At 33.3% G+C, this 27924-nt stretch overlaps 1 protein-coding gene across 1 annotated transcript; it reads right to left on the reverse strand.

The window, feature by feature from the left end:
• Positions 1–27478, reverse strand: LOC133331489 (adenylate cyclase type 5-like; the record flags this gene model as incomplete). The annotated part of the gene is made up of 5 exons (XM_061539879.1): positions 27453–27478; positions 26934–27096; positions 24798–24947; positions 16297–16418; positions 1–93 (listed from the first exon to the last, which is right to left on the reverse strand). Coding segments are annotated over exons 1-5 (554 nt in total), but the record flags the coding sequence as incomplete, so codon positions are not given.
• Positions 27479–27924: the final 446 nt, after the last annotated feature.

Raw genomic sequence — 27924 nt, forward strand, 5'->3', positions numbered from 1 at the left:
CTTGCAAAAAGTTCATTTAGTAGACGCACCAACTCCTCCGCTGTACATTGATCCGAGAGACTTGTAAAACCGCAGATGTCAGCAAACAGAATACTGAAATTTTAATGAAATTAAAAAAAAGACAAGGACAATGAAAAGGGAGAGCAAGGAAAAAAAACGCATTAATGTCTCTTTTTAAAAAGTTAAGAAGATTGAACAACAAAAACAACTTAAAATAAATGGAAACCCCCATTGTGGCACTCCGTGCAACAGGTTCATCGGAACATAATCTGTTAATATTTGATTACGTTGAGCAAATTGAGTGGAAAACATTTATGGGGTTAAAGAGTCTATTTTAAGAATTCCCGCTGTGGTTAGGTTGTTGAACTTTGTTTGTAGCTTTCCCCCCTTTTTATTAGCTACTGTTGTTCACACATCGCAGCAGGTGAATTTTGAAGGTAAATGTAACATTGTATCAACTAAGAATATTTAGGTGTGTAGTTGTTTGCTTTGTTCTTTTTTATAGACTAGAATTTTAGAGTCATTTTGGCATTAGTTGATGTACTGAAGATACAAATTTGTGTATATATTTAGTCGTCATATTTGTATGGAATTGGTTAGTTATTCTAGAAATATTCAAGGGTAATTTGTCATTCTCAATACACCTTTATATTAAATCTTGAGTATTAATATTATTGAACGACAATGATTAGCGTATGGTATTTACAACCTATTTAATCCCTAAGATTTTAAACACCATTCCTATATATCATCTTTCTAATCGTGTAGAAAAGTCGAAGTAGTAATCTATATATATAAAAGAGTTGCGTTATAAGTGACTGACTGATCATCAACGCCCAGACGAAACGGCCAAAGCTAAAAGCTTGAAATTTGGCGTGTAGGTGGGGTTTGGTGTGTAGGTGGGGTTTGGTGTGTAGGCGGGGTTTTTGGAAATTCGTACTAAAAGGTACTAAAAAGTACTAAAAACTGTATTACTGGGGAACGAATAGGTTTAGAACCTTGAAATTTTGTATGCAGCTTTGCCTACGATAAGCGAAGTGGTATGTGTGAAAAAAATTTTGAAATTTTAGTACTAGAAGGTACTAAAAAGTACTAAATATTATATTTCATTAGAACCGTTGTAGACAGATAACTGAAACATGGTATTTAGCTTAAGCTATTACAAATATAATGATGGGCAAAAATATTTTTTGGAAATTAGTACTAAAAGGTACTAAAAAGTACTAAAACTGCATTACTCCGGAACTGTTGGAAGCAATGGAACTGCTATGATAGAAATCTGAATGTACCAATAGGAGGCTTGGTTTATTGAAAATTCGTACTAAATGACACAAAAATAAATAATATCTAAAAAAATCTAAACCAATTTCAATGAAACTTGTCACAGGTTAGTTTATACTAATTTCAGAACGTTTTGTGAATATCGGTCATATTTTTACTTACTTAAAAAGGAGGAAAATATATGTAGGAGCTATATCTAAATCTGAACCGATTTTCACGAAACTTAACACACATCATTCTAGATTTAAATCAGATTTAAATTTCGTCCAAATCGAGTGATATACCGGGACTTAAGTACATTTATATTAAATCGGACGAAAATATATATGGGAGATATATATAAATCTGAACCGATTGCAACGAAAATTGTCACAGGTTAGGTTATACAAATTTCAGTACATTTTGTGTCTATCGGCCATATTTTGGGACCTTGGTGCAACATTTACTTAAAATCGGAGAAAAATATATATGGAGATATATCTAAATCTGAACCGATTTTCACGAAACTTAGCACACATCATTCTAGACTTAATTCGGTACGCTATACCAATTTTCTCTGAAAGCGAAATTAAATTAAATCGGACGAAAATATATTTGGGAACTATATTCAAATCTGAACCGATTTTTCCCAATTTCAATAGGGCTCGTCCTTGGGTACCGTTATATGGAGGCTAAACCAAAACGTAGACCGATATAAGCCATTTGCAATACCAAAAATCCCAGAACTACTACCGATGTCTGTGCAAGATTTTAAAGCTATTTCTCAAATATTGCGATCTCTATCGTGATGACAGGCATAAATCGACATAGAATTTTATTCTGATCAAGAATATAGGGGGTCTCCGTAGAAAATTTCAATATGTTGTAAACGGAATAACAAATTTAATATGCACTCTACATTTTGGTGGAGGAAGATGTTCCGATGGGGTGCATAGTGTTTGGCAGATACTGTACACGGTATTGTGTCTTTGTGCATAAGTTTGTAAGAGATAAATGAAATCAAGATAGACCTATGGTTACTTTTGAGAATATGCATAGATTCACGTTGTTAGTCTATTTATGCCTGTACGTCCGTCTGTTGATGTATTATTTCAAACAAAATACAGGTGGCATGAAATAAAATTGAGCACAGCTCATTTAATTGACTCAAGAACGAAGATTTGTATATAGCTCCCATATACATTTTCGGTCAATTTTATGTTAATGGTCTCAAGGTTTGTTTGATTACCGCTGGTTCGAAATGAAAAAAAGTATTTTTTATTATAACACAATGTTTTTTTCATATATGTAGATGGTTTGTACTCATTTTAAATTCATATATGAGCCCCATATTTTGAAAATGGTTTAAATCCATTTTAGATTTTGGTGAACATCTCTCTCTATTTTCTCATCCTCTACCAGTTTTACCCAATACTTGTACCGAAAAACTTATATCTATGTAATCTAATGAATTTCTTTTCTGGTTTCTTAATTTATTCGCAAGGGCTTTCATCCCCAGATGGATTTTCTAACACCCCGACTATAGTCTTTGGACAAAATGGAGCCATTTAGATTTTCAAATGAAAGTTTTGTCGAAAAAAAATCACATAAAAATTATGTCATGAAAATACGCTACATACAATCAAAACTCACCAATCAAAGTTACGTTACTATTCCTACCATCTTTGAAGAAATATGGTCCAATGATGACACCAGCCCATAAATCTCACCAAACTGTGACTTTTTAGAAGGCATTGGAAGGTTTTCCAATGCTTCTGTCTGATCCATAATCAACAATTCTGCATTGATCCAAAAAACTAGCTTCATCGTTGAACACAATATCTAAATTTTTGCAAGTGTTGCCATAAAGATAATTGCTTAGAAATCAGCATTTGTTGAAACAATTTAGCCTACTATATACAACTAAAAACGCCATGGTTTTCTTCTAAGGACCAATAATCCAAATGTATGATATAATTGTGTGGAAATTTATTTTTGAGTAAAATGAATTGTACCGCACGACACTCCAAACGAAATATATTTCCCTTTTTATTCTCGACACAAGTCAAGGCAATATCGATAATTTACTGTCACTTCTACCACAGTGCCGAGGGCACAATAAAGATGCATCATAAGGAAACAATAGCCCAGATACGTTTGACCACCCGGCCAGGTGCCGAAAATCAAACAGAACAATGTTAGTGCAATGCTAAAGGCAACTGTGAACATTTCAATTGAAATCACCCAGAAGTGTTATCCCTCCCTGAATTGGATGCCGATAAATACTTCAAAGGCGTAGTCGTGAAAGATGAAACAGAAATATATCTTTTAGTAGAAAGTGGCAACGTTTTATCTCTTCGGCATCCCCGTTCTACAGAACTTTATCATGAAACTTGCACTACAAAATATTCTTGTACAGGGGAGCATGACTGACAAACGTAACGAAACTTAATTCTCAGATTTAAATTCGTAATTGCTTCGATATAAATACAAATGTTCAACAACTCGGTGGGTATGGAAGTCCGCTATGGCTTTCCTTTTCATTGCAGCACTCGCAATTTCCTAACATATTATGTCGTTTTCATAGAAAACTGCAAGAGCTAATCAATCTACACACCAATATCGACCCTATTTAAAATTTGAATACAATATTGTAAATATTTTCTCTTATAGTGCGTATTTCAAAAACTACCTCCATATCTCAACACTACATACAAATTCCGAGCGCAACAAAAATCTAGCTACATATTAAATTTGGTGCAATTTATTCTCAAATTACCTACTCATTTAGAACTTTTGTGCCTTTTGCACTCTTGTCGTACTTATTTCCAAAACTAATTCTAAATTTCAGGATTTCAGCTCTATGAGTTCACCTTAATCCAAATTTTACCAAATTTAGTACACATTAATATACATTTCCATGAATAACCATCTCAATAATCGCAAAAGAAATTATATTTCCCTATATCGATTCCGATAGGTTCACCCAAATCCAAATTGTACCAAATTTAGTACCATATAGTACGAATTTGACTAACTTCCCACACACCCAAATACTCTCCAACAGTAATCTTTATTCCAAATTGCTGGATTTCAGCTTTACCAGACCACCTAAATTTAAAGTGTATAAAATTTAGTATTAAATAAAAATAGTAGTACAAATTTCCATAACTACCTTCATCATACAATAAAATAAAAATTTTATTTGCCCATATTACCATCCCAGGCCTTGGGATTCATTATAAATCCAAGTTATAATAAGTTTAGTACCAGTTAGTACATAGTAGTACCTATCTTTATACTTTTATGTCTTTGATTATTTTCAAGCTCTATCGGTGGAACCAAAGTCCAAATTTGACCAAATATATTACAATTCAGTATTTTTCGTACACATAAGTACAAATTTCCAAATTAACTACATATCCAAATCCTACACTTCGAAGGTAATATCAAGTTCAAATCTTAAATTTAGTGCCATTAAGACACATAAGTATAAATTTCCAAAACGACCTACCACAATTCTACAATACAGTAGTAATCTAATTTCCAAATTTCAGTGTTCAAGCTCCATAGGTTCACTCACACATAAAATGTTACCAAATATAGTACAATTTAGTAATTTTTTTATACATTTCCAAACTAACTACATATCTGAATCCTACACTCCAGCGGCTATGTAAATTTCAAATCTCAGCATTCCAGCTATATATTATATGTGGGGGAGTACCAGAGAAGGGGGCAGACGGGTCCCACCTTCGGACGGACGGACATTTGTAAATCGACTCCAAATTATCTGAAACGGATTTGGTCCTAAGAAACATGGGGTCTAAAACCAACATTTGTATGAGGCACATTTTCACCGTATCAAAGTGTATATACCCTCATTAGTCATAAGACTGAGGGTATAAAAAACCATCCTAAACTCTATCAGTGACCCTCATTCCAAATTTTAGAGTTCTAGCTGTACCGGTTTACCATATTTAGTACTTGCCATGAAGTTCTAGCACGAATTTCCAAAAACCCAGCCTTATCTTACATCTTCGGACTAAGGTCGACCCTCACCCCAAAGTTAAAAATTGTAGCTTCAGTCGTTTCGTATGGGTGTTGATTATTCGTTTACTCAATCGTTTATTTAATCGCTTTACTCTTTAATTAATATAGATATTTAGTTTCAAATAACTTCTCACACATTGCATCCGTACTTATGGATTCATTGCAGCAGATTATTTCAGTTTTTTTTAGGCGGACGATTGGCTACCAAGATCGTGTAATATTGCACCCTGTGGGAATATGTATGGTCCGAAGTTTAAGCGTACATACTTTATGGTAAACATGTTTACTGGGATATGTAATCGAACGACTTATCACACTTTTTCTCTTTTGTAATTAACACATTACAACACGATATGACAACGTAATTGCAGAACAGCTACTGACATGTTGAGAAAGTATGCAGGATAAAAGTTGGCTCTTATTAAAGATGTTAAAAGTCTATAATATTTTATAGGATTTTTTTTTCTCCAAGTGATATTCGTTATTGCGATTTCGTAGTACTTAGGCTATCAAATTCGTTTATAATAAAATATAATTTATTTGGACTTTGGATTTTACGGCTTAATTTTATACCATCCACCATGGGGGATGTATATTATATTAAAATTGTCATTCCATCATCGGAATGCCGAAAGTGATGTATCATATAGTATACTAGCACAGCTATACAATACACTTTTGTGTAAGGTATAAATTGAAAACATTTAAATTATTGGTATTATACCTGTGGGTCGATTCACTATAAAATTTAAACAATTCTCAAATCGATAAACTATTATAACGACAAAATAAACAATATTTCAATTCTATAACAGTTTTTAACAACAATTATTAAAAATGTTGTTAATAAACAACACCAAATTTTTCGATGTTAACTTATCGACAAATATTTTTCAATATTGAACACGCCTTGTTTTGTTCTGAATTTGTATGTATTTTGTTTTCAAAATGTTCAAAATTAAAAGCTTTTTGAAAGTTTATCGACAATTTGTCAAAATTTTTACAGAATAAGATTTTCGTTACTGCAAACGATTTTTTGTGCAGACAAAATTGTCGGAACGTTATAAGTTACTGAATCGTCCTACTGAAATGTTTTTAAAAAATCTCAGATATTACTCCGTATTTCATTGGAACGGAAACGTTGATGCCTCTACCCTACTAAATCGAGTAAAACTTACTTATTTTTTATATTTTCTGAAAGTGTAATATTTTCTCGATCCTCCCGATGGACCAATGCATATAGCACCATAATAGTTTTTTTTAACTTTTTTGTTCATTTCGGTAATTTAATACTAATGGTAAAATATGTAGTACGTTTTAGTACTTATAGTAGTACCCTTATAGTACGAATTACAATTTTGCATCATTTATTATGCAGAGACCTGCATAATAATGGAAGATTTTCATTAAAATTGCAGAAATTTAATATTTCTGGTGCGTTAAGTGTTACAAATATCCTCGACATAAAGATCCAGCGCGTTATAATTTACATCTGAAGTCGCTGTAGTATAATATATTTCAGTGTGGTTGGAAACATCATTCGAAATAAATATCAGTACTATTATTTTAGAAATTTTGTAAAACATTTGCGTTTAAAAGTGCCTACACTTTAGTACTTGTGGTGTTCAGTCGCTTGTTTGCATAGTTTCACTTATTTTTCTTGTCCATTTTTTACCAAATTGGAAGTTTTAACCGAAATTCACATAATCAAACTATATTTCATATAACCTTTAGTAATTTTTAGTAAAACTATTCGAAAAACCTTTCCATAAAACATTTTATTTACCATAGTCAAAGATAAATACTAAAATTCGGATATCTGTTCCTAACCGTTCCTATTTTCTAATTTGTTGTCTCTACCTCTACTCATTTTGTCGTATTTAGTACTTTAAGTACAAATATCAAACAAAATTGCTAAAAGAATTGTTTTTCATAGAAAAAGCCTTGTACCATACGATACCCTACACAACGATATTATACGATACCCTACACAACTACCGCAGAACTCTGTCACCGCGGATTTTTATTACGGGCCTGAGTTATATTTCGTGATAGTTGCACCCTCTTGCCCGATTAGACGTCAACAGCACCTCTTCCTTGTCCTGACATATTTTCCGAATATTACCAATATTTAGAACAGCTCTTCTAATTACTTGTCCACGTTCCCTTCAGCGTGGGTTGTGTTGTGATTTTCGGCATATAATAGTAGCCTATAGATAAACCCAAAATTATTATCTGATCATCACTGAAAATTATTGGCTTTGTCCTTGACCACAACTGGAACCTCATAGAACATTTCAAAGCGATCCGCCCTCTAGTGAGGTAATGGTTCATTAAATAATATCTAAATACTTAAGCACCTGTAAATATTTTCGTGTAACTCCCACATCCGAGTACATACGGCAAAATAATTGGTATCAATTTAAAGGTCAACCAATCGTCTTGGATATACTATCAACTTCTCGGTTCTATGTCCTTCAGGAGTAAATATATTCGCTATAGAATACAAATTTTGTAATTTTTCACAAAGAAGTCATGGTCCATTTGACCCTAAATATTGACCGATCTTTATCAAGACATTTATGCTTATAATTTGGAGAAGGGGGTCTCCATATAAAAATTCGCGATGTTTGGGCCATAATTGCGGCCTCTAGAGCGGCCAGAAAAACCGACAAAAATTAAGTATTTGGTCCATTTCATCCCCTAAATATAAACCGATATTTAAAAAAAACAATAGGGGTCTTCATTGGGCCTAACTCTTCCTACCTGCGAAATTTCGGGAAGATTGGTTCATAACTCTGGCCTGTATCGTGTTTACAAATTATAATGGACAGACGGACGGACGGACACACATGTCTAGATCGACTCAGCTAGTTGAGATATGACGATCGGTATACTATCGATCTGTCTAGGATCGGTGTTACAAACTCTTGGGGCTTCACAAACCTATAATACCCTGACAATATAGTTGTGTAGGGTATAAAAACTGCAAAATCAAAAATGTAACGTGAGTGACCGAGAAAAATCCTTCGCAAATAAAGGATATGCCAAATTTTGAAAGTTAAGCAATAATGCTTATTATCTCTTCTTTATGTAAAGAATATAAAAGGTTCAAAATATTCGCACAATTCGCAAAGTTTTCCCTTTATAAGCAATGGTGTCTAAAGTCATGTGTATTTGAAGTCCGTGAGTGACCGCTCTTTTGTGGCGTTTAACTCGAAAGATAAAAACCGGAGACACTCAATTTTTTTACAACTGATAGTACTCCTAAAGTTCTACATAAAAGTATTAAGGAAATGGAGGTTCCTCTTAAGGGATAATTGTAAAAAATGTAATTGTTGTTGATGTATTTAACATTTAAAGTTTGATTTTGCTCTGAAAATCGTGTGTGTGACTGCGGAAATGCCCATATGCCTTGTAAAAGAATATTCTCTAACGAAAAGACTAATTTTAATGGGGTAATTACGCAAAGCAGCTGTTTTTTAGTAGTAAGTCTAGTATGTACTACTACTCCACGTACATACATAAAATAAAGTGTCTATTTACGACAAGGTTTTATGTTCATTTGCACATAACATTACCCCCACTCGAGGTTACTGTCAATTTTGCAAACATCTTCATAATAAAAGAGCTTTATCTAAAATATTATTATACGACCCCTAAAGAAAACACAGACAACAAGTTGTCAAAATTCAGCACTACGTCAAAGTAACAATTTTACACTTCATAAAATTGTAAATATTCATAAATGGAAACCCTGGGCTGGTCCAGGTCAACCTCATACTTCATTGGTAATTTAAGGTTAACCAGAAAAAACAAACGTGGGGATAACAAAAGGTTGTCTGTAAAAAGAAATTTTAGTACACCCAAAAGTAATTTATAATCACTCAACAGCTTCAGCTATTCACGTGTTCATGACACACAAACATGTGGACATATACGATAGCACGTACATATATACGAGTATGCTACTTATTTCGTATGACCGCACACATTTGCTGTGGGATGGAATATGTTATGACCCTCGTGAATAAATAATGTGGCGCGTAATATGAACACAAAGCATGGTTTTCATCCAAGAATTAGTCAAGCTTATAAGATTATGAAAGCCGTCACGTGGATATAATGTTCGCAAGAGGACATTCAATGTTAAAATATATATACAAAATGTTTCAATGAAATTACCACATAAAGCTACATTGATTATATAAAACAAGTGCTTTTAAAAATCATGTAGTAATCCTTAGTAATCCTTTTAAAATTCCATAAAAAATTTTTGAAAAATTGTTTTTGCGAGCACATTCATGGTTTTTGATACAGGAAAATATGCTGATTCGAAATCTGTTTTATAAAAAAAAACAACTATTAATTAGTGGGGAATGTATGACATTTTTTTGCTAAGTACTTCGCTTTGTTACAAGAGACATCTGGGTATGAAAGGTTTTTTTTATAGAAGCAATAGCTTCTAGGGAGAATATCCCAACAAAAACTAAGGGAACTGATGAGGATCAGTGGCGTGGTCCGAAACTATATTGTTCCCTGCCTTACCCCTCGGCAAACAATGTCATACATTCCCCACTAATAAATAGTTTTTTTTTTAATAAAAACAACAAACTGGGATTCAGCCTGATTTTTTTTTTGTATTTTTTTTTTGGAAAATAAAATGAATTATTTGTTTAATTAAAACAAAACGTTTATTTGAATTTTCGTTTTTTTTAGTATGGTTAACGAAATCCGGGTTTGCCTTAATCTTCTAAAATATGCGACGCTTTCTTCTGCAAATTCTTTTATATTATTGTTAAATATCGTTAGATTCATCCGATAAGAGTTTCGACTTTAGAAATGACTCAATATATTACACGTACAATACATCAAAATGATCCATATTAAAATGCATGCAATTCGCGTATTCGTTGAAATCAGCTGATGCGCATACGGTTTTCGTATAAACCTAATCAATCTCTTCCAATAATTATGCATTTTTCGATGTTTTATTTAGCGGCCAAAGTATGCTGCTCGTTGCACTTTACTATGCAAAAACCCTAAAAATGGCTAAAAATGACGCAACGTGCATACGATTTTTATGCGCATCTCCTATAAAAATACACAAAAGTACACCTATATTAAAAGAATTGTTTAATTCGCCGCCACAATCAGTTTTGGATAAAGTACGCATATTATACGCGTATCGATGTCTTTTTGACCTATTTTCACACATATTCGCGAATATGATAATACAAGCACGAATATATGTAGAATCAATTCGAAGAAAATGCGATTTTCAGTTTTTCCTACATTTAAGGTACCTATATCCGCCGTTTAATTCAGCGGAATTGGTTGAGTTCATTAGATTCGGCACGTAAAAAAACGCGGGGTTCTACGGCATTTAAGCGGACCTTCTTAAATTTAGACTCTGGTTGCGCGTCCTGATTATAAGAAAAATTAAAAAACACCCAAAATCCGTCTGCATCCATTTTGGGTGGATGCAGCGATTATATCGAAAAATCATACATTAGAACCATATTGTCCATGGGGTATTCTTTAACTTAGTCACTGATCAAATGTGCGTGCGTTGTGTAGTTTAGTCACAAATCAGAAAAGAACACAAAACACATTTTCACCCAACTCATTATTTATTATCGATATTTTAAGATTTTGACAAGAACACTTCACTTTATGGAAATGAATTTAAATTATATGCATTATGTTCATATTTCGCGAGTTATGAGGTTGCAAACCTCAGTTTGAAAGAATTTAAAAGAATTTTGTAATTTCCCATATGGGAACTGTATTTTGACCGATTCAAACCAAAAACCAGTAAGGAAAGTAGTAAAGTCGGACGGGGCCGACTATATGATACCCTTCACCACTATGGGTATATTAAACAGGACTATTAACATAAAATTGGATGAAAAAAAAATATGTGATATTTATCTAAATGTGAATTTACCTAGATCTATCCATAAAGTATGTCAATCGACTTCAAACAAATATAAATAGGTCATCCTTTGGGCTATGTCTGTACTTCATGAAAACGCAACTACGTAATTCTTTGCTCAATTTTGTACGTTGTACGAAATTTAATGTCAATCTGACTAATATGAGGAGTTTGATGCCCAATTTACTTGAAATCGGGCGAAAATATATATGGAAGCTCCATCCAAATATTAAGCGATTTCAAACCAACTTGTCACAGGTTAGGTTATACTAATTTCAGAACGTTTTGTTCATATTGGTTCCTAAGTACGTCAATTACTTAAAATCAATCTGTAGTAAAAGGGAGATATCTCTAAATCTGGACCGATTTTCACGAAACTTGGCAGACATCAATTAAGAACGTTATGCCAAATTTCGTGCAAATCGAAGGATATATAGCGACTTTGGTGCACCATTTAAAGAAATCGGACGAAACTATATATGGGAGCTATATCTAAATCTGGACCGGTTTTCACGAAACTTGGCAGACATCATTCTAGACCTAAATGATTAGGCTGTACCAAATTTCGTGCAAATCGAAAGATATATAGCGACTTTGGTGCACCATTTACATGAAATCGGAGGAAACTATATATGGGAGCTATATCTACATCTGGACCGATTTTCACGAAACTTGGCAGACATCATTCTAGGCTCAATTCAGGACGTTGTGCCAAATATCGTGCAAATCGAAATATATATAGGGTCTTTGTGGCACCATTTACATGAAATCGGAGGAAACTATATGTGGGAGCTATATCTAAATCTTGACCGATTTTCACGAAACTTGGCAGACATCATTCTAGACCTAGATGATTAGGCTGTACCAAATTTCGTGCAAATCGAAACATATATAGGGACCGTTTACATTAAATCGGTAAAATATATATATGTGAGCTATATCCCAATTTCAATAGGGTTCGTCCTTGGGCAGAATAAGTGACCTAAGCCAAATTTCATCCAATTCGGATCATAAATGCGACTTGTACTTTGTTTACAATTTAACATGGACAGACAGACAGACATGCATAAATCGACTTAGAAAGTGATTCTATGCATATTCTCAAAAGGAACCATGTGTCTATCTCGTTTCCTTTTGCCTGTTACAAACATATGCACAAAGACATAATACCCTGTACCACAGTGTGGTGAAGGGTATAATGAAATGAAAAATGAATATGCCTACCTAGACCAAAAATGAATACATAACTGGAATATCTGGCCACGTCGCTACAATATATCACAATGTAGTATATGATCAGTGTGGTCAATTTAGCATTCCTAAATTTAGCATTTTATGTTTTGATTCAGCCGCAACATTTTTATTTAACATTTAGCACATTTTTTAGCATTTTGCTGTTACGGACTTTGCATTTTTATACCCTTCACCACACTGTGGTACAGGGTATTATGTCTTTGTGCATATGTTTGTAACAAAAGGAGTCGAGATAGACCCATGGTTCCTTTTGAGAATATGCATAGAATCACTTTCCGACTTGGATGAAATTTGGCACAGCTCATTTATTTGGCTCAAGAACGAACCCTCTTGGAATTGGTGAAAATCCGTTCAGATTTAGATATAGTTTCCATATATATTTTCGTCCGATTTAATGTAAATGGTGCACCAAAGTCCCTATATATCTTTGGATTTGCACGAAATTTGGTATATAATTAATCTCTGTCAAGTTCCCTTGAAATCGGTTTAGATATAGATATAGCATATATAATTTAAATCTATTGATGTTAATTGTACACCAAGTAATCAATGGATGTCTGATTGAGATTACATTTTAAACCATGCAGAATACCAAATAATGTGTGTCAAGTTTGCTTTAAATCGATTTACAAAATTTAGCATAGCTTGCAGAATGACATGTGACATCACATATTTAGATTCGCCCGATTCCATTTCAGTGGTCCTCTAAAGAGTATATATCTGTTCTATCTACCGGTTATTGTATATATTAGCATGCCTTGTATGTATCAATAGTGGTATCAAATAACTTTTAAGGCCGCAAGCCTCCGCAGCTGATTTGTTTATACGTTGAACACTTTACACAACTCAAATAAAAAGGGAGAAACTTTTTTCTACTCCACTAATTATAAAACTTGTTTTTCAAATTAGATGAACTAAAGACTACAGGTCTAGTCAATTGTAAACACCATGTCATCCCTATATACATACAAACGACAGCGAATTTTAGTTTATAACGCCCAAAGCAACCAAAATAAACACTTTTTTTAATAACGGTATATAATAAACATAGCGATTTTACGAAAATAAGGTGACAAAAAGTTCCACCTTTTCGAGAATGTAAGACCCAACCAGATCTTCGGACCAAAGAGGGTATCAAACAGTGACATTTTCTGGATGCAATGGTGTGACGTCAATAGGGTTGATAGGGTTTTCTACAATTCTGTGCGTTTCTGGCGAATAGTTTCGCCCAAATGGTGCATAAATTCTATGTAGTATTCTTTATTGGCCTTAAGAATTCGTGATTCAGCACACCATTGCAGACGAAGGAAAGACTGAGCATAACCTTCACAATTCAACGATTTGCTTGTCATGCATCCCCAAATCATTATTGACATTTTTCCAAATTTGACTATTGAGATGATATCTGCCCCGAGGACGCCGTTGGGGATACGGCTAATTGTTCATAAGCGACCAAATCATTGAAAAATAACAAAAAGAATGTTAGGACCACTTGTCTAGTCGACTTACTTTACTGGTTTGTGGTACAGGGTATTATGTCTTTGTGCATATGTTTGTAACAGGCAAACGGAAATGAGATAGACCCATTGTTCCTTTTGATAATATGCATAGAATCACTTTCTATCCATGTTAAATTGTAAACTATGTACAGGTCGCATTTAATATCCGATTTGGATGAAATTTGACTCAGCTCATTTATTTGGCCCAAGGACGAACCCTATTGGAAAAATCGGTTCAAAATTAGATATAGCTTCCATATATTTTTTCGTCCGATTTAATGTAAGTGGTGCACCAAAGTCCCTATATATCGAAATTTTATACAGCGTACTGAATTAAGTCTATAATGAGGTGTGTTAAGTTTCCTGAAAATCAGTTCAGATTTAGATATAGTTCCCGATTTTAGTTAAATGGTGCACCAAACTCCTAATGTTTGTCCGATTTACACGATATTTTGCACAACAGAATGGCATCGTTGCGTTTTGTTAAAGTTAATGCAGATGCAGACAGAGCTTTCATATATATTTCAAACGGGTGTCTAAATGAGATTAAATTTTGAAGAGTGCATTCTACCGAATAGCTTGTATAAAGTTTGCTCTAAATCGATTTACATAAATTTGTCCCATTGTTCGAAAACGACTCTAAACTTTCGAAAAGGCGACGTTGCGAGACTTATCGTTAGCTAAAATGCAAAAAGGCGTAACTAACAAAAAATTGAAAATTGACTTTTTGAATGAATATTGTGAATGTCAATAAACTATATGTGTTGACAATGTTTTACACGTCTGCGGTCAAAAGAGGAGCTTCTATTAACAAAAAACAAAAAGACGTAACTACAAGTGGGTTTATTTGATAAATGTATTATTTGATAAAGTATAGTATTCGTCATATGCAATATCACCCAGCCGGGCATACTTTTTCATTTCACATGACATGTTTTTAGTTTTCATTCAAAACTGTTTTTTGCTTCTCCTACACAATTATGATTTTTTTAGTTACACCTTTTTGCATTTTAGCTGACGATATGTAAAATATAACCATAGTTGTGAAGGGTAATATATAGTCGGCCCAGTCCGACTTTACTACTTTCTTTACTGGCTTTTTATTATTTCTTTATTATTTCATTTCTAGATGCTCTCCAAAAAAATCTTTCACTCGAGGTTACCTAAAAAATTTCGGAAAAGGCTCAAATTTGACCTATGACGCATTTTTATTCCTATCATATCAGCAAAGGCTTTCGTAAAAAAAAGAATTTCCACCTTTCCACCAAGATGATGCATATTATTATAGATGATTCCAATGACAACCTCAGTTAGCCAGGCGTTATATTAATATTTATTAACATTTTAAAACGTGTCACTTTATTTTCCACACAAATTCGCATTACATCACCCCCACCTGTTACTACCACAACGAGTGTTTTCAATCACTGGAAAAAAATCTCTTAGTGCTCCTATAAATAAAATACAATTGAATAAATAAGATGGTGTGTCATTTTTTTCTATAACTGAAAAAACTGAGGAAGAAGGGGAGTGGAAAGAATGAGGCTTTCAGTCTTCATGAAAACTTAATAACCTTCGTGTTGAATTGTATGTGTTTTTGACATTTGTTGAAGGAGTGTTGTTTGTGGCAAACAAAAGCATTTCTCAATTGTTGTTGTTGTTGTTTTTTTATCATCCAAATAAACATCGTCATTACAGTTGCCATTTGCATACATCTTCATTTTTGTATCAAATCATAAAAAACAGCATTAAATTTATCAAACTTGAGAAGGAAAACTTAATACATATGCACACCCACACCGATACACATACGTACACATGAAGGCCATCACACGCGTTTGGAATTATGTGACATATTTTGTGATTTTGAATAGATGTTCACATTTGTGTCTGTGTGTGTTTTTTTTCATTCTGTTTCATTTTTATTCTCAAATGATTCACTTGACTTATTGTGAAGTTCTTAACATGACTTCCATTCATTGGCAACACATCACGTTTTCTGATACGAGGGGGCAAGTTAAGAGGATATATGAACAGACATACAAACACACACACACACTAACACAAAATAAGTCATTGTAATTACCGTAAACTCATATGTTTACATTTGTTATGTTTTAAAGTAATTTTTAATAAGAATCAGTTATCTTTTACAAATTACATACACCCCTACATACACACGAGAATGTACATATGTACGGATGTGTGCATGCGTTGTTGGGAATTATTTCAAACTCAGAAATCTGTGGAAGGGGGGTCATTTTAAATTTTCCATTGTGCTTCGAAACTCACCTGACATTTTCGTGTCGTTGTATATAGATCTTGTGAAATTGTGTGTCACGCGGTTGTCCTGCGATATCATCTTTCATTTCCATGGCTACATGCCTCGGCAGCACTGACAGTAAAAGACGTTCCTTTTTGTTACAGCCGGAAATTGCAGCGGGAACAATGGGAAAATTGTGAATAGAATGAAAGTATAGAAACAAGTTAATACCAAAAAATTAATTTATTATTTGTCAATGAAAAATATCTGTTCAAATGGAAGGTTAAAATTTGGGGAAAATTATTGAAACATGTTATTAGACCAGACAAAATTGTGTTTATGACATTCCATATACAAGACAGGTTAAATCAATCTTAACAAATTGCCAAAATACACAAAACGGCTTGATGCTTTTCAGGGTTGGTAAATACCATGAACAAGACCACCAGCAATGATATTCAAATATAACCAGTAAGGAAAGTTCAAAAGTCGGACGGGGCCGACTATATGATACCCTTCACCACTTTGGGTATATACAAGGGATATCAATATCTACAATATCCTGTAGATGGAAAAGACATAGAATCTTTGGAGGACCATTCAGATGTAATCGGGTGAAATTAAATGTGCTATCTAGATATTTGAACCCATTGAAAACCCCAATACCATTCTGAAATCAATGAAAAATTGCATGTCAAAAGGGCACGGGATTCTTTGATGTACCATTTGTATGAAATCGAGTAAAATTACGTATGGGAGCTATATATAAACACATGGACTTAATTGAGCAATTGTTGCATACACCATTTGTTTTTTGTTATCACTCGGAACTAAATTTAATATCCTCTACCAAATTTCGTGTAAATCGAAGAAACATAGGCCCTTCGGGGCACCATTGACATAAAATCGAACGAAAGTACATATAAGAACTATACCAAAATCTGAACCGATTTCAACAAACCTTATCACACATTATTTTTTCCTCAATTGCATTCGCTGTACAAAAATTTTGCTCAATCGGACAAATTTTAGGAGTTTGGTGTATCATTCACAAAAAATCGGACGAAACTATATATGGGAGCTATATCTAAATCTGAACCGATTTTAACAAAACTTTGCATTCAGTGCGCTGTGCATTCAAATCGGATTATAATTGTGACCTGTACTTTTTTCACAAAAATATTCTCAAAAGGAACCATGGGCCTATCTCTATTCATTTTGCCTGTTACAAACATATGCACAAAGACATAATACCCTGTACCACAGTGTGGTGATTGGTAGGTGAGTGGAAGTACCCAATACGGTTTCGATTTTTTTTACCATTCACCACACTGTGATACAGGGTATTATGTCTTTGTTCATTAGTTTGTAACAGGCAAAACGAAACGAGATAGAGCCATTGTCCCTTTTTAGAATATGTATAGAATCACTTTATGAGTTAATTTATGCATGTCCATCTGCCCGTCCGTCCGTCCATGCATTCTTGTGAACAAAGCACAGGTCGGATTTATGATCCGATTTGGATAAATTTTAGCACGAGAAACTTTTTTGGCCCACGGACAAACCCTATGGAAATTGTAGAAAATCGTTTCAGATTAGATATGGCTTTCATAAAATCGGTTCAGATTTAGATATAGCTCCCATATATATTTTCGTCCGATTTTGTGTTTTTTGTAAATAGTGCACGAAACTCCCAATATTTGTCCGTTTGAGACAAGCTTTTGCACAGCACACTAAATTAGGTCCAGTTTAATGTCTGTGAAGTTTTATTGAAATCGGTTCAGATTTAAATATAGCTCCATATATATTTTCGACCGATTTTATGTAAATAGTGCACAAAACTCCCAATATTTGTCCGATTGAGACAAAATTTTACGCTGCGTACTGATTTAGGTTCAGATAGACGTATACAAATTTTTTTAGAAATCGGTTCAGATTTATATTTCGTTTTGTCCGATTTTTTGTAAATGGTGCACCAAACTCCAAGGGTAAACCAATTGAGACAACATTTTGTGCACTGGACTGTGTTAGGTGCTGATAGACGTATGCGAAGTTTTTGTTAAATCGGTTCAGATTTAGATATAGCTCCCATATATATTTTCCTCCGATTTTATTTAAAAAGTGCACCAAACTCCCAATATTTGTCCGATTGAGACAAAATTTTGCACAGCATACATAATTAAGTCCAGCTTGATTTTTGTAAAGTATTAGTTAAAATCGATTCCGATTTTTATATATCTCCCATATATACTGTCGTCCGATTTTACTTTTAACAAAAATAATAATAATAATGAAATGACTTATTTTTTAGTGTTCCGAATTTCACAATTTTAGAACAATTTATTATTGATCATTGACGTCTCAAGGCCAGACACACCATCAGAAATAGCTTTTCCATTCCATTTTCGTCAATAGAAGCACGTTTGGTATTATATATGTAATTTCGAACAATATTAAAAGATTATTTTTAAAGACAAAAACAAGTAAAGGGAATAATATAGGCACTTTCTGTATATGGCTGATTGAACAACATTTCAAAATTTGTGTCCTTTTTCTTTTCAAAAATCTTTTAAAAACTTTATACTTTTATTTATATTTATGGGGAAATGCAATACGGCCTTAAAAATTGGAATGTTTTATACACGAAATACTTACAAAATGGTCAAAATTGTACAAAAATTAAATTTATATGCGAACTGACTGTGGAACTTTAACAAAACTTTGTGTAACCTATTATCTTTACCAAGCATCGATGAAGTCCAAAAATAAGACCAATTGGTCCACTTCTTCTGGTAACGGCCCCACAAATGGTCAACATTTTCAATATTATAAATGCAATATCATGTGAATGGAATGTTCCATTTTAACCAAACTGTGCACAACCTATACGCCTAAATGAAATCCGAAGATGGGACTAATCGGTTCACTCCTACAAGTTGACTTCAGACCAAAAATAAAGTAGACCTATGTAGACCAGACCAACACTCAAAATAGAGCAATGACGTACCCCAGCTTGTATCTAAAAAATGCCCCAGTATTATATCCACAAAGTCTGGCTTAACACCATAATTAACGTAGAGCAGTTGAACGTAACGAACCTGGAAATGACGCTTGAATAGTATCTCCAAGGATAACGAAATCGAGGTCAACCAAGAAATACTTGTCGACGAACAATAACCCTAGCTCTAGCACAGAATTATCTTACATCTACGTGGTACAATATTAGTACCCCCTGGTAGTAAGTTCACAACAATATTTGTGTATAACATTCGGATAAATCGGTTCAAAAATTGGACAAGTCTACGGCACACTGGCAGCACAAATTAAAATAATTTTATTTACATGTTCCATTTACTTTTCTTACGTAGATTTAAAATTTCATTTTTGTTGTTTAGTTTACAAAAAGAATTGCAAAAATGTTAGCCCATTTTCTGACACATTTGCAAAGCAACATGTGCAGATATGATAACAAGTTTCATTCTACATGCAAATGGTTTTACGGTGCGTTATTTTGTAATTTTGAACTTTGATATTGGTGCAAAGGGGGCACACATATATCTACTTCACTCCCTCCGACATTCCCGCACTATCGCACTTACTTAACTTGTTAGCATTGACAAGGGTACCTACAATTTCTATTTATTTTCAATTTAACCCAAAAACCGATATCGGATAATGGCAGATACATGTTATAAATCGACAATCAATGGACAAACAAACCCCAAAATACATACCTATACATATATCTACAAATAAATTGTTAGAAAAAGTAAACATTTTTAAAAATCCAGCAAAAAATGCGAAGCACATAAATCTCATAAACGAACCACCACCATATAGAATAATATTTATTGAACATTTGTATTCGAGCCGAAAAGGAGCTTAACAGGTATTCTGATGATTGCTAGAATCAATACGAGTACAAAATCAATGTCGATACATGCGAATGTTTTGTTTATGCTGAAATGCTGGAAATGACAGGGCATGGAGCCGAGTAATATCAATGGGGATTTCGTATTTATTTATGCAGGAATTTAAAAATACCGTGGACAATAGGAAAAAACGATGAACATATAAAACATGAATGATTTTCAATTGGAGGGAAACATTGGCGAGATAGTGAAATGGTATTATATAAATTGAATAAAAAATTTCACAATTTTATAGAATAAATTATTTATTCTTTTGTTATGTATATTAATTTAAGAACGAAGTAACATTATATTAATGTATTTTATTATGTATAAAGGCATTGATTGAGGCACATGTGTTATATTTAAATTTGAGCCGATTCACGTACTTCTAGACTTCAATATATATATATATATATATGTACCGAATCGTCATCCCGTTCGACGATGGCACTTTCCTAATATCTCCTTATTTTTCACACCCTTGCAAACGGAATGACAAATTTATATTAAATTTGTCATTCCGTTTGCAAAACCTGGAAATATTCACCGGAGACCCCAGAAATTATTATATATTCTATGTCGATTTACACATATCGGTCTGTCTGTTGAAATCACGATAGAAATCGCAATATTTAAGAAAGAGCTCTGAAATTTTACATAGACATTACTAGTACTCTTAGCATGTTTGGCATTGCAAATTGATTTATCGGTCCACGTTTTGGTGTAGCCTCCATATAACGGCACCACCAATTCGGTATTTTGGGCATTTTGGACACGTTTTCCAACCGAATTGGCTGTTATTTGGTATTTTTGGTTCTCATTGAATAACACACAACTGTATCAAAAATTATTAATAGTGACCCAAGTTTTAAGATAGCCCCCATATAACGGTTCCCCCCTCAATATTAGATAATTTGAGGACTTTGAACAGGTTTTCGAACCGAATTGGTAGTAATTTGATATTTTGAGTTCTGATTGAATAATACATATCCATACTAAAAATTATTAATATTGACCGAAGTTTCTGGGAAGCCACCATACAACGGTACGATACCCCCTTTGTGATGGTAAAATCGGAATGTTTGTTTCTATTTTTGTCTCCTCATGGTGGAAAGGGCAATTAATGTACCATAGCAACAAACATGAGGAATATTCCTACTCTTCTTAATACGTCGCTTACGCCGGGCCGAACTTTAAATACCCTCCACCACCTGAAATGCAAATTCAGTAAATTCGTCGGGATCTCCCCCACAAAAGGTCAACAGAAATCCAACAGAGAGAATCCTAACAGACGTCGCATTTTTGAAGGACCATTAACATGAAATTACACATGTCATTCTGCAACCTATACTAAATTTTGGTCAGATATAGAGTTGCTTTTTACAAATGGACACAATTATGTAATTAAATTTGAAGCAAAATATAGAAATCTAAACCGATTTCATCGAAACTTGTCACATGTTAGGTTACATTTATTTATGCACTATTTACCTAAAATCGGACGAAAATATATATGGAAGTTATATCTAAATCTGAACCGATTTTCACGAAATTTAAACACATCGTTCTAGGCTTAATTCAGTACGCTGTGCCAAATTTCGTGCAAATCGAAGGATATATAGGGACTTTGGTGCCCTATTTACCTAATACCGGACGAACCGATTTTTCCCAATTTCAATAGGGTTCGTCTTTGGGCCAAATAAGTGAACTGTGCCAAATTTCATCCAAATCGGATCACAAATGCGACCTGTACTTTGTTAACAAAAATACATGGACGGACGGAAAGACGGACATGCATAAATCTACTTAAAAAGTGATTATATGCATATTTTCAAAAGGAACCATGTGTCTATCTCGTTTCCTTTTGCCTGTTACAAACATATGCACAAAGACATAATACCCTGTACCACAGTGTGTAGAAGGGTATAAAAAATGTGTAAAAACAGTTTGAGGCCCACCAGTATTTTTATGTTCTCCATCGATTTGTGATTAAGCCACTCATTCCACGGTCTTCGTGTCAAAGTAAAACTAGAAGCCAACAAAATGGGGAATACGCCCCTTATGTATCATTTTTCAAAATTTAAACTGCATCTACTTTAAATTTTGCTGACATTTCAAAGATCGATTTTGACTGTTTTTTGAATTTTACTTCTAGTTTTAAAGCGCAAACAGGAATTTCTAAAAATCGATTTTAAGATTATTGTAGTCGCGAATCTGAGTAATTTGATATATATTTTGAAAATATCGCGGATTTATTTGCGTTTTCTCTGGATAATTTCCGTTTCAATAAATGACCTGTTAGGGATTTTGTACTTTTGCGAAAAGAGAGTATTAAAATCTTCAGCCGAAAGATAGATGTACCTAATTTATCTCAAAAATAGATTGAGCTCATAGGTCATCCATAAATCGATGTATTTTTATAGGGTTCACACTGAAATCGGATGTGCTTTAATGGCATATACAGTTTTCGGAAATTACTCGCGTTTTACGAGTTTTTGGGTACTTCAACGCAACATGTAGTAAATCTTAGCCGTCAAATGAAGTTTCGCAAAATATATATGGATTGGAAGATAAACTTCAGTACTTCCTGGAAACCGCATGCGCATCAAATGATTTTGAGAATTACGCGACTTAGAGACAATTTAAAATGTATATTTCATAGTATTATTTTAATATTTTTTCCTATTTATAGAACCCCAAAATTTATCGGAATTTATCCGCAAGTGTATACATATGCACAAGGAGTGATTATATATATATATATATATATATATATAAATTTTTCGGCAAAATTCGGTTAAAATAGAAGAATAACCCTAACATTTTTTTCTGAAATTTCATATATAAAATTAAACCAGTGAGCGGAGCAGTATAGTCGGACGGGGCCGACCATACGATACCCTACACAACTACTACGGAATTCTATCTTTCTGCGGATTTTTATTCCGAGCCTTGGTAATATTTCGTTATAGCTTCACCTTCTTGCCGTTTAGAGGCAACAGCACCTCTTCCTAATCTATCTGATCATCACCGAAAAATATAGTCGTTGTCCTTGACCATACCTGGATCCTCATGGAAAATTTCAAAGTGATCAGCGCTATATTTCCGCCCTCTAGAGTGATTTATTTACAGGAAGCACCTGTAAATATTTAAGTGCAACTTCTCGGGCATATGTCCTTCAGGAGCAAGTATATACGCCCCAGAATAAAAAAATTGTAATTTTTCACACAAAAGTCAGGGTCTATTTGACCCGGCAAATATTGACAGATCTTTATCAAAACATGCATGCTTATTCTTTGGCCCGATCCTCTTCTCCATGTAAAATTTCGCGATGTTCGGATCATAATTGCGGCCTCTGGAGAGACCAGAAACATCGACAAAAATTTAGTATATGGTCAATTTCACCCCCTAAATATTAACCGATCTTTACCAAAAACAATAGGGGTCTTCATTGGCCAGAACCCGTCCTACATGCAAAATTTCGTGAAGATTGGTCCATAACTGTGGCCTGTATCGTGTTTACAAATTATAATGGACAGACGGACGGACGGACGGACACACATGTCTAGATCGACTCAACTAGTCGAGATATGACGATCGGTATACTTAAAGGTGGGTCTAGGACCAATATTTCGCTGCGTTACAAACTTTTGGGGATGCACAAAGCTATAATACCCTGACAACATAGTTGTGTAGGGTATAAAAATAAATATGATGACATTATTTCTTTGAACCAAAAACAAATATTTTTCCTCAATGTGTTGTTTTGTTTTCGCTGTAATTTACAAACCGCTACACGGACTTGTTGATATCATTTGATTCATCATGGTGTTTAGATTATGAAGATATTTTTAAATTAATGTTTAGGTGTGAGTATGAAAATATTGACGAAATCTCCTATATTTTTATCATATTTCGCTAAGATGTGCAAATTTATCGCTATTATTATAATATATTAATATTCTTATTTTACGGAAGAAGATCTGTATCAGCGATTTTGGTCAATATAATAAACGGCATAATTTTAAGATTTGTTTCTTATGCCCAAAATTAAAAATTTCGCGCGCATCAACCAAAAAACGGTTTCGGAGTCAGAAAATTTTTCTCTATATGTGTTCCAAAAATCATTAATATACCACAAAAACAAAAAAAACTGATTTTTTGAAAATTTGAAATATATTATATATTCGACCGATTTCACGACAATCATCCTTAACACATACCACGCCTCTTACAATAAAAATCTAAGCAGTATTTCTTGCGTATAGCCAAAATGATGAAGGGTATCATATGGTCGGACACTTCCAAGTTTTGTACTTTTCTTCTGTAATTATATTTCAATATAAATACATTTTGAATTGTCCATCTTGACGTTCAAATATATGACTAAAATACTGAAGGAGAAATACGCCGTTGTTGTTCGTTTAATGGACGAATTTAATTATTCACCTGTGTAAATTGCCGAACAATGTCCTTTATACCAAAGAGTACGCAGGCTTATTCATTCAACTATTTTGTAATTGTTATTTGTTTGTCAGTTTGTTTAAAAGTGTGTACATTTTTGTAAATGACACATACATATAGATGAATACACACATATATAGTTTGATACATACCTGTTGTTGATTTTCTCGTTGTGTTCGCAGACGAGCCTCAATACACTGACGCGTCTCGATAAATGCTTTACGTTGTGCCTTCTCCTTGGGCCAATGGGTATAAATGCCGGTCAGATTTGATAAAAATAAAGCCATTAAAGTGCTGAATAACTGCCAACAGCAACAACGGCAACAAATGTGAAAACAGCAGAAACCATGTTGACCGGAAGAAGGCAGAAATAAACAAAGGAGAAAAAAGAGGAAATGAGAAAACAAAAATACAAAACATGTTAGTTAGGGGTATCTTACTCACACACACACAACCAAATACAACAATGGCAAAAAAAAACAGTAGATGGTCAATAAATTTTTATTTTTATTATTTGGTTCACATAGCATTGTCTAGACGTTGTTGTTGTTGTATTATTGTATAAGCTTAATCAAATCTATGAATAAAAAACCATCGACATATATATTTATTTTTATTTGTATTTTATTCAAAAAAAAAAAAAAAATAAAACAAAGGAAATGAAAACAAACATGAGATCAGAATACGATTACATGTGACTGGAAGCAATCCTGTTAAGGGTAAAGGTAAAATACGAAGATACCGTTTCAATTAAACATATGCAGGATAATGCCAAGTTTTCGTTTGTTTATTTATTTTATATGTATTTTTTTTTTGCAGGTTAACTAAAACTATGTTAATTTTATGTAATATATACCATGAATATTTAAAGTTTACTATAGAATGAGACTATTTCCTATTTTTTGTAAACTTAAGTTCACTAAAAATAGTAAAGAGTAGGAGTCGAAGAACCCAAAATGTCTTTAATAACCCAATACAATTTGAATACTCTCAACAATTCAGTCATTCCTTTTGCAACACATCAAAATATTCATACAGTCGAATACTCTTATAATGAAATTTCTTTATAGCGAACACATTTTCTGGTCCCGAAGTTTTAAGATAGATTTTTCATACAAATCTTTACTCTTATAGCGAACTACGGATATTGCGAACTTTTCTTATAACTAGCTATTTATTCGGTACCAATTTCTAGTTTTCATTTATTTTAATTCTGTTATAACGATCTTGTTGCAAATATACATAATACCTAACGATGACAACCTTTAAAAAATGTCAAAAAAAAGCGAAGCAGCTTAATTATTGTCAAAAATAGGGTATAATGACACAAAAACTGGCAATTTGGAAAAGGAATATATGGGGTTTGCCTAACCTTGGATATAACAAACTTCTTCTATAACGAACTAATTTACTCGGCCCCTACTAGTTCGCTATAATCGTACTTTACTATATATATTTGAAGATCCGAGTAAAATTCTGTGCCGATTAAGGCCACTCCATATGTCGGTTGAGTTTGAGTTTGCTACTTCCTGTTTAATTATTCTAATGATCCTACAGGATATATAGGGACTTTGGTGCACCATTTACATAAAATCGGACGAAACTGTATATGGAAGCTATATCTAAATATGGACCGATTTCAAAGAAACATGACAGGCATCATTCTAGGCTCAATTCAGTACGTTATGCCACATTTCGTGCAAATCGAAGGGACTTTGGTGCCCTATTTACATGAAATCGGACGAAACTATATATGGGTGCTATATCAAAATCTGGACCGATTTTCTCGAAACTTGGCAGATATCACTCTAGGCTCAATTCAGTACGTTATGCCAAATTTGGTGCAAATCGAAAGATATATAGGGACTTTAGAGCAACATTTACATGAAATCGGACGAAACTATATATGGGAGCTATATCTAAATGTGGACCAATTTTTTCGAAACTTGGCGGACATCACTCTAGACTCAATCGATAAAGATTTCCAAAAAAAAAAAATTCATAGACAGTATGATGAATAGAATTTTTGAACTTATTCAAAATAAGGGAGGCCCTAACCATTTTTAATTAATGTTATTTTATTTAAATTTTTTAAAAATATTATTATTTAATTTTGTATGAGTGCGTCTATAGTTATGAAAAATCAATAAGTTTGGAAGTGCCGAATCAGGCGAAACCATAAAGAGTAAATTTATTATTTTTGTTGAATAAAATGTGTTTATGATCATGTTCAAATAGTTAATAAACGAGATATTATTTTTCAAACTTATCCTGGAAAAAATATTTACCTCTTGCCATTGGTATGTATCCTCCACATGGCTTATGGTAGTGTAAATCTGTGTTGCTGATAATATGATACCACCGACCAGGGACTCTCGCTGACGCAATGGCAGCATTGTGTATGTCATGTAGACAAAGATGACACAACAAGCACAGCCATTAAATGATTTGCTATAATAGAGAAGATAATGTACATGTTCATGTTAGTACAACGATGGGAATTAATTAGTGTAAATATTATTAAAACACATACTAAAAACTTAATTCAATATGAATTTTTGCAAATTATCTTTAACATAAATTCTAATTTTCTTCGCTTAATTTATTTATTTATTTTTTGTAGCATATAAATAACCGATTTCTGGGTATTCCAATAAATAACATTACATTATTAAATATGGCAAAGCAATCTCAACAAAGTGTACTGTGCCGTAAATTTAATTCAAAGAATACACATTGAAATTCACTGCACGTTTTTTGTGTTAAACCCTCTCCGGTGCTATCATTTGATTAAAACAATTACTTACTGTATTGAGCGAACTTCCCCACCCATAATAATTTACCCGGCCTTTATCTGCTATGGTTTTCATTCCGTTCTACTACTTACCTTGGTAGTGTTGAATAGCCCACGGCAATTTGTATGGCCACAAATGTACCAACGATTACATAAGACACGAGTACCAAAAATATTTCATTCATTGCTGGTTTTGACAGGATACACAGCAGGACTGCAAATGATATAAATATGTAAATAAGATTACGGTAATGGGAAACGTTCAATAGTGATAAAGGAAATTGTTTTGGAAGTATAGGAAGTGGAAAACTTCATATCTAAAAAAAAACGAAAATCTTAAAAAACCTAATACTAGATTATTCTGAGAAATCTGAGGCACACTATTACGAAATAGTATTTATTTTTCACAAAATATTGTCATATGTTATAACTACATGATTTTTTAATAAGAGGTGTTATCTTGGCATTTTAAAGAGAATGTAATA

Source organism: Musca vetustissima, unplaced genomic scaffold (genome assembly GCF_032173495.1).
Source record: "Musca vetustissima isolate MV318-11 ecotype Yass unplaced genomic scaffold, APGP_CSIRO_Mvet_v1 utg70926, whole genome shotgun sequence".
NCBI classification, from domain to species: Eukaryota; Metazoa; Arthropoda; class Insecta; order Diptera; family Muscidae; genus Musca; species Musca vetustissima.